The following is a 10,509-nucleotide window of genomic DNA, read 5'->3' as shown; positions in this document are numbered from 1 at the left end:
TATTTCCACCGCAATGCTAAATGCGACCCAAATGTGAAAACACCAGCATGGTCTCCCGCGTAGGGCTCACACTCAAAACAGGACACTCAAATTTTGTGCTGTTTGGAGTCCTGAGATCTGTGGTTTCCAGAGCCTATAATCAGGGGCCCTTTTGAGCACCATGCTCAACCCCACTACATTTCTACAAGGTGCTCCCACTCAGGGTTGCAGGACTAGGGTGTGGAAAGTTGTCACTGTAGGGGAGCTGACAGTGTCTGGGATTGCTGGACTGGGCAATCTGACACTATCTGGGATTGCTGGTAGGCCCAGGTGCTGAAGACGGGGCTGGAGACAGAAAGGAAGAAGGAGGGGACCCTGTTTCCGGTGACATTTTCTGTGTGAAGCACAGAAATGCTTATTTGCTCACTGAATGGCTGGCCTGTGCTCATTCTGGGGTTCCTGTCTGCCTCCCCAAGTCAAGCGCAGCTTCTTCTTTTTCCTTCTTATGACTCCCTCCCCAGTATCCCCTGGGCTTTCAACTTCAATGGCGTTTCGATTCCACTTTCTCTTCCTTCTCTCCCTTGCCCAAGCCACCTTTCTCTATGCCTGACCCTTATTATCCTCATTCTTCCCATTTTACAGGCACCCTTTGGTCTCAGCCAGTGGTGACTGACTTTGGCTGCTCATTATAATCCCCCAGGGAGCTTTATAACCTAATGATACCCAGGCCGCATGCAAAAACATCTGATTTAATTGGTCCTCACTTCCCTTGGATCACAGCAGCAGCTTTCTGACTAGTCTCCCTAACCCCATCCTCAATATCCACTCCTGCCCTCCCAGTACAGGTAGAGATAAATAAAGCCACACCTTGTGCATCTTCTACACATATTAGCAAAAATCACCTATCACCTTGGATCGCTCTGACAAGCAGATCCAAAACGAGGGCTGTTCATCCTTAAATATGTTGTTTCCAGGCCTTTTCTGCCATATAACTCCTCCTTCAGGGCAGCCTGGCTTGAAATGGGCTCTGTCGATGAAAGGCCCGCTGCTCTCCAGTCAGCCTCTTCCCGCCCCACTCTTAACTTGCCCATTCATCAGCAACCTGGAACAGTTGCCTTTTCTCTCTGCCCACCTGTGTCCCTCTCCTGATTAATGCCACCTTAATCCAGGTTCTTCACCCAGCCCCACATTCCTGTAACCACCTGAAGAGAGAGTTGTAGGCAGGTAGACTTCAGATGTGTCTATCAGATGTGTGGATCCCATTCCAGCATTGGACCACAGTCTCCACTGGGGCAGGAGACATGCATCTGATTTCCTGTACAGTCCCCCTGGAGGCAGAGGTCAGCGCTGGGGAATACTATAAATGCTATTTTCCAACTTGCCAAATAGCACCCACACTGAAATAAAGCAATTAAGGGAATGAACACTTACCTTGAATCTTCAAATCAAATGTTTTTTCCAACACATTTTTTCCTTTTGTATCGTATATTGATACCTTGTAGCTATCCTGATCATGGATCTTCAGATGCTTAATTTTCAGAGTTCCGTTTTTAAATAGCTTATATGCATCTTTTTCCTCGAAAGTCTCCTTCTCTTTTCTGAATTGTGCAATCTTTTTCTTGTCTGAAGTTTTTTCCCATTTTATATCATCAATATCATCACTCATTTGAAAACTAGGAATGTCCAAGTCGATGTCCTGACCCAGCGCTCCCCAGGTTTCCAAAGCATTCCTAATCTCTTTGGAGACTGCACCTAGAAAAAGCAAAAGAGTTACTGAGAGTCACCTCCAGGGAAAGTTGGGTTGGGACTTCTTTGGCTCTTATGCTTACTTCAGGGTCTCCGAAGAAGCAACTTCTAACCGTGACAGTGGAGACCCATCCACCAACTTACCTTTGGAAGAAACGTTGAAAATTAGAAGGAAGCTGGTTACAATTTTACATGGAAGGCTCATCTTAGGAGTTAGTTTCCTCTTTTGATTCTGAGCTCTTCATGCAAAAGGAACTGAAGTGAGACTGGTGGAGTCCACACCCCGAGAACTTAACCACGTGCCTCTCTTTACATCTTTTACAGTAACATAAAACACAGCACACATACACAGAGAGCGAGAGGGCGCACAAGCCAGCCCTTCTGATGTGCTCCTTTACCAAAGCAGATGTGTTTATGAGTGTGTGTTTTCTTACCGCATTTTAATCCTCACAAAAAATTGGGATGGATGGATTTTCTCATCTCAGTGAAAGAGAAAAGGAACATAGAGGCTAAGTAGATGACTAAGGATCAGTCTTTTGTAAACAAGAAGCCAAATTCAACCACCCAGCCTTTTATCCACTTAGGTATACTGTCCCTAACAAGACCACAGAGAAATATAGGTAAACGTTCACAAGCCAACAGCAGAATGCAAATATTTATCCTATATGATTATAAATATTGAAAAGTATGCCCATAAAATGATTAGGAAATTGATTTTTTTGTTTCTCCAAAGATATTTTTCATGTTCTAAAATCGTTTTTGTGATGAAAAGAAAGAAATTAAGTATCAGCTGTAAATGCTTGCAATCCCCAAATCCTATGTTCGGCGTACATTTTACAACTCTAGTGAAATTCACAGTTAGGTAAATAGAAACTTGTTCCAAAACAAAGAAGCATGGAGACTATGAAATACAATTAAACCACCAAAACAAAGGAGTCAAAAGCATTTAAAGTGATTAACATTATAGGTGGTTAAGCAAAAGGAGAGATTAGGAGAAAAAAGAAATGAGGGAGAGAAAAAGAGAACAGAAATTTGTGACACAAGGAAAGAGACAATGATGCAGAGATGCATGTGCCCTGAAAAGATGCCTAAAAAGAGGAATAGCCATGACAGACTTCCAAAGCACATTTTCAGCGTTACAATTCTTTAGGTCACAGTGAGTAAAAACTGTAAGAGAGGTGCTCGTTTTCTTTTTCAACTCTAAGTACAAATATGGATATTATCTGTCAGAAAGTTGCCGAGGAAATGAAATTAAGTCAAAGCAGTTGTTTGCTATTACTGGGTAAAAGGAAGCCCAAATATTTACCTCATGGTTGTATGAGCATCTTCCACAATAATGCACAACAGTTGAATTAAAATTTTAAATGCAAAAATACTACAATAATGCTAAAAGGAGGTCGGGCGTGGCGGCTCACAGCTATAATCCCAGCACTCTGGGAGGCCGAGGCGGACCTCCTCACCTTAGGTCAGGAGTTCGAGACCAACCTGGCCAACGTGGTGAAACCCCATCTCTACTAAAACTACAAAAATTAGCCAGGCATGGTGACGTGTGCCTGTAATTCCAGCTACTCAGGAGGCTGAGGCAGGCGAAGTGCTTGAACCTGGGAAGCAGAGGTTGCAGTGAGCCAGGATGGTGCCAGTGCACTCCCGCCTGGGCGGCAGAGTGAGACTCTGTCTCAAAAAAAATAAAATAAAATAAAATAATTAATTAATTAAAATGCTAAAAGGACAATACAGAAAGATATTCTTATAGCTTGAGTATGGAAGGCCTATCTACATATAACACATAATCCAAAGTAAGAAGGAAAGGATGAACACAATTGATGATGTAAAGAAGTAAGATTTATGTGCAGATGAAGAAATAAGGAACAAAATGAAAAGGCATGACAAAATACTTGCGATATGTATAAAATTATTAATATTCAAAACATAGAAATAATTCTTCTCAATCAAAACAAAATAGTTTTTAAAATGGGCAAAGGATATAAATGATCAGCTCACAGAAGAAGTACTTCACAGAAGAAATATCAAACCCGCAAGAGGAGTCCAATGTCACCAAAATTATATGCATATATCTTAGCTATAAAATGCCATTTTTCACCATCAGATTGGCAAAATTAGGAAAAATGATAATTTACATTATTAACATGAATGTGTGGAGAAATGAACCTTCATACAACATCAGAGGGAATATAAATCAATACCTTCTGGGGAAAGGAATTTATCATTTCCACCAAACTTTAAAATTTGTCTTTTTTTCACCGAGTGATTTTAACTTCAGAAATCTATCCCACACAAATGAAAGCACGGATGTTTTAAAATGCTGTTCAAGGACATTTGTTGTTTCATTTTTGTAATAAAAAATTGCAAACCACTAAAATTATAGTATATTCATATTATGAAATATTGCATAAGCATCAAAATAGTATAACATAGGCCTGAAAGTAAGACATGGAAAGATGCTTTTGGAAAATCACATGAAAAGAGTAAATTGCAAAACAATATCTATAGGATTGGTCCTTTTTATATATGATACTGTGTTTATACTATGCTACGGGTATACCAGTATACTGTATCATACTCTGTTGTTATTAAGGTATGTGTGAGAAAAAAGCCTGAAAGGGCTGATGGTGAATTTTTTTTACAGTGCTTGTCTTTCAGGTATTAGACTGCGAGAGAACCGAAATGAAATCTTCACTTCTTACCTTTGTAAACCAAAAAATACTTGAGACAGGTCTCAATCAATTTAGAAGTTTATTTCATCAACATTAAGGACAAAAAGGAACACAGAACCACAGGAACAATCTGTGGTTTGTGCCTTTTTCTCAAGATGATTTTGAAGGCTTCAGTATTTAAAGGGGAAAAGCCGGTCAGAGGGGAAGGAGGGAGGATACAGTCACATTACTGAATCCATATGTTGCAAGAGAAAAGAAGCAGGTAGGGGAATGGTCAATTGTGTATTCTTCTCATGCTCAGTAAATTGGCACTTTCATAAGATAAGGTGAACATAGAGTAGCTACCCCTGGAGACAGCAGCTTTTTGTCTGTAGTTGTCTGTTTAGGAACTCAAGGAAAGGCAGTTTCTTGCGTGACTCAACTTTCAGTTTATTTTTTCCTTTTGGCATAATGAATTGGGGTCCTGGCATTTTATTTTTCTTTCACATTTTATTAATTTCTGTGAAGTTTAAAATTTTGGAAGTAAACACTTTTTTGGTAATAGTCTTTTTAAGAAAGGATGCTTAGGGCACACATATTTTTTCAAAAGTATCTGCCAACCCAGAGGAGCAGCACAGAGCTTCCCTGCTTGTGAGTGGCTGACCCACCAGCCGCTGCCCAACTCCAGTCTGTCAAGGCCTGGTGGAGAGAAGGTGGCGCTGGCCATCCTCTCCCCCGTCTCAGCTTTTGAGTGCGCTTGCCCTCTCTTCCTCTCACTTTCCTCATGGAGCATGTGAAGAGCAGCTTTCTGCTCCTCTATTTGAAACATTGATTTTGCTCCTCTAAAACTAATTCTACTCTGAGTGATGAGCATGGCTTCAAGGGCAGAAACCATGAAAAAGAAAGAGATCGGTAGATCTGACTCTGTAAAATGTGAAAACTTTGTATTTTTCCATAAAAAAATTAAAAGAATGCACTAAAAGGAGCAAATTACTTGCAAGATACATGACAAAGGCATAACAATTTTTTTTTTTTTAATTTTAGAGACAGGGTTTTGCTCTGTTTCAGGAAGGAGTGCAGTGGCATGATCACAATATACTGCAGCCTTGACCTCCTGAGCTCAAGTGATCTTCCTGCCTCAGCCTCCTGAGTAGCTGGGAATACAGACATGTGGCACCATGCCTGGCTATTTTTTTTTTATTTTTTGTAGGGACTGGGGTCTCACTATGTTGCCCAGGCTGATCTTGAACTCCTGGGCTCAAGTGATCCTCCCACCTTGGCCTCCCAAAGTGTTGGGATGACAGGTGTGGGCCACCGTGCCTGGTAAACATTAAATTTTTAATATTAAATTTTTCTTGTAAACATAGAAAAGATAGACACCTTAATATTAAAATAGGTCAAAGTCATAAAAGGAGCAATCCACAAAAGAAGAATTTTGTTTCTATTTATGAATAAAGGAATGTCAGTTTTAACATGGATGCATTTTTCATCTTCATTTGAAAAATGAAAACATAGTGTTGATGATGGTGAAAGTGGGCATTCTTGTATATAGCGTTCTCGTATATAGGAGAATTGCAAATAGGTATAGTTTCTGGTGGGCAATTTGTCAGTGTGAATTAGAAGTATCAAAAATATGTGGATTTCTAACAAGTCCACAAGGATGATTTTATCATAAGGAAATAATGAAGGCTATGTACTAGACTTGGCTATAAATTTATACACTGCAGTATTTTAAAGCCAAAATTGGAAACAATTTAAATGTCTAAGAGAAGGAAATTGGTTAAGTAAATCATGACATAGACAAGCTGTGGAATATGACAAAAACAGATCCCAATTGTAGGAGAGGAGAAAAGTAATCTTTTTCCTCTGCTCATCTTAGATTCTCTGGCTGGAACCCTGTAAACTAGACTGGGAAAAGGCAGGTTAACAAGGGAAACATTGAAGTTGATTAAGATGTGTATCCCTCATGCCGGGCGCGGTGGCTCAAGCCTGTAATCCCAGCACTTTGGGAGGCCGAGACGGGCGGATCACGAGGTCAGGAGATCGAGACCATCCTGGCTAACACGGTGAAACCCCGTCTCTACTAAAAATACAAAAAAACTTAGCCGGGCGAGGTGGCGGGCGCCTGTAGTCCCAGCTACTCGGGAGGCTGAGGCAGGAGAATGGCGTAAACCCGGGAGGCGGAGCTTGCAGTGAGCTGAGATCTGGCCACTGCACTCCAGCCTGGGCAACAGAGCGAGACTCCGTCTCAAAAAAAAAAAAAAAAAAAAAAAGATGTGTATCCCTCATAAACATGGGAGCACCCAGTGGTGGGTGAGTAACCCAAAGGGATGTTAGAACTTGGACTTGTAGAGTATCTTAGGCTAAACAAACAAAAAGGGATTTGGGGCTTCTAGGTGGGAGAGGCAGGTTATTGAATAACCAGGAAAAGTGTGGTAAACAATGAGTTATTTAGTAAGGTTTGTTGGCAGATTGAAGCCAATGCCTTCTCCATTGATAAGAGTTGTTAAGAGTCCTCCTCTTCTGGATATAGGAGAGGGAGATACCTTTTACAAATGGGTATTTTCTTCAGAAATTGTAAATTTTCTTTACAAAAGAAAAATCTTGTGCCGTGTTTTTAAAGCTTTTACTGCCTCTGCTGGTTCATGATGGCCTTTTGCTCAAAATAACCCATATGCTAAAAAGGCATGTTTTAGGGGGCACTGAAGTAGGAGGTGGAACTTGACTCTGGAGGTGGGGCTTGGACACTGAACCAAATTGAGGATTAGCTAAAACAGAGATGGGTGGAAGCAGCTTTCCATAGGACATGCCCACCAGTGTGCTATTTCAGTTTACTGTTGCCATGGCAATACCCAACCTTTACCACCTTTTTCCAAGACAATGACCTGGAGACCCAGAAGTTACCACCCTTTTCCTAGAAATTTCTGCATAATCTGCCCTTTAATTTGCATATAATTACAATGGGTATAAATGGGACTGCAAAACTACCTTTAAGCTGATACTCTAGGCACACTGACTGTAGTGTAGTGTATACCTGCTCTGACTGTAGTGTATACCTGCTCTGCAAGGAGCAGTACCTCTGCTGCTGCTTCAATAACAGTTGCTGTCTAGCACCACCAGCTCACCCTTTATTCTTTCCTGAGTGAAGCCAAGAACACTCCCAGGCTAAGCCCCAATGGGGCTTACCTGTCCTACATCAGCATCTTCTGGTACCCTTCACAATCAACAATATAGTCCCATTTTATTTCTCAAAAAGCATGTGTTGGGTGAGTCTCTTGCAGAATGTCCCCAGGGTGCTGGTTCCTGTGTGGTGGGATAATAGATACTATTCTGCTCTCGTTGCTTGCTGTTGCTATTCTAATATATCTAGATTGAACATGTATTGTCCTTCAGTTGAATTCTGTTTAATTCTAAGTGGACCTACCACTTCAGTAAACGTTCTGAGTGCTGAGGCAGGTGCAGTCCCTGCCTTTGAGTCTTTGCATTTCAGGGGACCATCTACTTGGTGACTCATTCCAGTTCCTCCCTCGCCACTCTTGCTGCAATGTACGGGTTGGCTCTTGCTCTATCTTCACTGATTCTTTTTCTTACCTAAACTCACACTCCTGCAGAAGTACGCTACAGGGAGGAGAATAAGAAGCAGAGAAGGAAGAAAACATTTTTGGAGGTCTTACTTTAGGTTGACCTCTTATTCCCTGATTAGTAAAATACTGATGGTCTTGACTTCTACCTCCCTTTCCCTTTGTCAAAGGAGAGCCTTAACAAGGCTCAGGTCAAGTCAGGACTGATAGAAATAAGTACTCCGTGCTAGAAGGAAAAACCAGCACTTAGATGATTTCTCAGCAAGGCACATTTACTTCTGCAGAAGGGTGCTGCCTGCGCCCTCTGATTTTAAGAGCACACTGAGCAGGGTAGCACAAGGGTTTTTATCCCTAACACAGTTCCTGTTTCTGTGTCCTTTCCCCACTGGCTGGAGTCAGACTACACAGTCTAAGCTGACCCAAATGGCTAGTGTTTGAAATTGAATAAGGCCAATTAGGCAGGAAGGGAGAGGCTGTCCATTACCAACTAGGCCAGAAGGGTTGTTTACAGAGTAAGAGGTTTGCTAGTTACAGATTAAGCAGAGAAACAAGTGCTCATTACAGATTAAGCAGAGTAACAAGTGCTCATTATAGATTAAGAAAGACCAAGGAAGCTTTGAAGAGGAACTTATTATTTTTGGCAAATTTCCCCCTCTTGACTTTATAGTTCTTCTTCTTCAAATTTCCTTAACATATCCTGGCTTCGTTAGTCCTCTTGGTCATTTAGGAGTAGGAACTTATCTGAGTAGGATGAGGGAGAATAGAGGGGGTTTTGTGAGGGCTTTTCCTTTTTTTTTTTTTTTTTTTTGAGACGGAGTCTCACTCTGTCGCCCAGGCTGGAGTGCAGTGGCACGATCTCAGCTCACTGCAAGCTCCGCCTCCCGGGTTTACGCCATTCTCCTGCCTCAGCCTCCCAAGTAGCTGGGACTACAGGCGCCCGCCACCTCACCCGGCTAGTTTTTTGTATTTTTTAGTAGAGACGGGGTTTCACCGTGTTAGCCAGGATGGTCTTGATCTCCTGACCTCATGATCCGCCCGTCTCGGCCTCCCAAAGTGCTGGGATTACAGGCTTGAGCCACCGCACCCGGCCTGTGAGGGCTTTTTCTATAAGCCTTTGCACTAATCTACGAATACAAGGTATGATGCGGCAACCTACAAGAATGAGTACACCTATAACGATTGCAATGGGGGTAAAGATTGAGGTTATGAGTCCCTTCCATTTTCCAAACCATTTTTCCATGAGACCAGAGAAGGGGTCATCTATTCCAGAATTCAGCTAATTCATTTGCTAGGGTGGTAAGGCCCTGTAAGGCTTTTGTAATTGTTCCATCAGGGGCTGTGTTGTTAGGGATAAAAGAACAGCATTGGACCCCAATCATGACACAGACCCCACCTTTCTCAGCCAATATCATGTCCAGGGCTATTCTATTTTCCCAGACCATTTGGCTGGTAGGGCCTAATTGTTCAGCTATTCCTTTAATGGTATCCCTAGTATAATTGACAAACCACTGTTGATGATAGTAAATGTAATTTATCCAGTCTACATTTTTGTTTACAGTCACCCATGAGAACAAAATAGATTCAAATCCTGCAGCTATTTGATTTTGAGTTTTAAATTCATTTGGCACTCCTTGTGGAACTCTGATGGCCTCTATATAAATGTGAGAGTCAAAGGACCTGTGGTGGGGGGGTACTTCTTTTTTATGATTGTCTTTTTTGCTTGGTTGATGAAATGCCAGGATGAAAGGGATGATCAATTGAATTAGGGTGCAAGTGTCGATCCAGTCACTTGACAAAGTACCTAGTAGTGGTCTACTGCAATACTACCATACATCTGCATGGGGATGAACAAGGGCAGACTGATTCGTTAGCTCCTGAAAAGGCTTAGACTTACTGTATCCCACTAGAGTTCGGCATGCCTTATTGCCCCAGGCTGTGGGGTTTTGGAAAGAGAGCTATCATACCACTCATACCCTGTTGGTCAGAGGACCATCCAAGTGGAAAGGGGACAATTTGGGTCTCTGGCCTGCCTGTTGCACAAGCGTAACAATTGCTTTGTTTAGTGTGTGAATGGAATATTTAATCAATTCTAGCCAGGCTTTTGCATCTTGGTAGCCCATTTCAATAGCTAGGGTTTGTTTTAAATCTTTAACTTCTACAGTGGCTACTTTGGTGTTACTATTGGGTAGGGAGAAACTAATAGTTTGATTAGAAGGTTTAGAAGGAGAGGGAGGAGGGGATGAGGGGGTGATGAAATGCATTTTGAAAAATCCTATAGAGTCTGCTCCTGTGACCTCTGCTCCTATACCATAGAAACAACTTAATGAAGGGGAGGAATTCTGAGAAGTTGAGATAGTAATGGATATCTGTACTGGATTATATTGGTTTTGCTGACAATTGCAGGGAGGGGGGGTGGTGCTTCCTTTAGTGAAAGGAATGTATGGTTTTAGGGACACACAGATTTGTTGGGGAGGTCCAACCCTGATTTTTGGTAGTCCATAGAATATTGGACCAGCTATGGCAGAGAAGCTCTGTTTTCAGAGGACAAG

The 10,509-nt window shown here is 41.8% G+C and overlaps 1 protein-coding gene across 2 annotated transcripts in view; it reads right to left on the bottom strand.

The window, feature by feature from the left end:
• Positions 1–2,038, bottom strand: part of CD2 (CD2 molecule) — a 14,453-nt gene extending 12,415 nt beyond the window's left edge. For both annotated transcript variants that reach the window (XM_012000835.1, XM_012000836.1), the window contains exons 1-2: positions 1,870–2,038; positions 1,411–1,731 (exon numbers count right to left, since the gene is read on the bottom strand). In XM_012000835.1, the coding sequence (XP_011856225.1) occupies positions 1,411–1,731; positions 1,870–1,930 (382 nt within the window). In that variant the 5' untranslated portion in view covers positions 1,931–2,038. The remainder of the gene's footprint in view (positions 1–1,410; positions 1,732–1,869) is intronic.
• Between the last annotated feature and the right edge of the window lie 8,471 nt (positions 2,039–10,509).

Source organism: Mandrillus leucophaeus, unplaced genomic scaffold, assembly GCF_000951045.1.
Source record: "Mandrillus leucophaeus isolate KB7577 unplaced genomic scaffold, Mleu.le_1.0 Scaffold64, whole genome shotgun sequence".
Classification (NCBI taxonomy): Eukaryota; Metazoa; Chordata; class Mammalia; order Primates; family Cercopithecidae; genus Mandrillus; species Mandrillus leucophaeus.
Note: the sequence above shows the minus strand (reverse complement) of the source record. Positions and strands in the feature narration are given on the sequence as shown.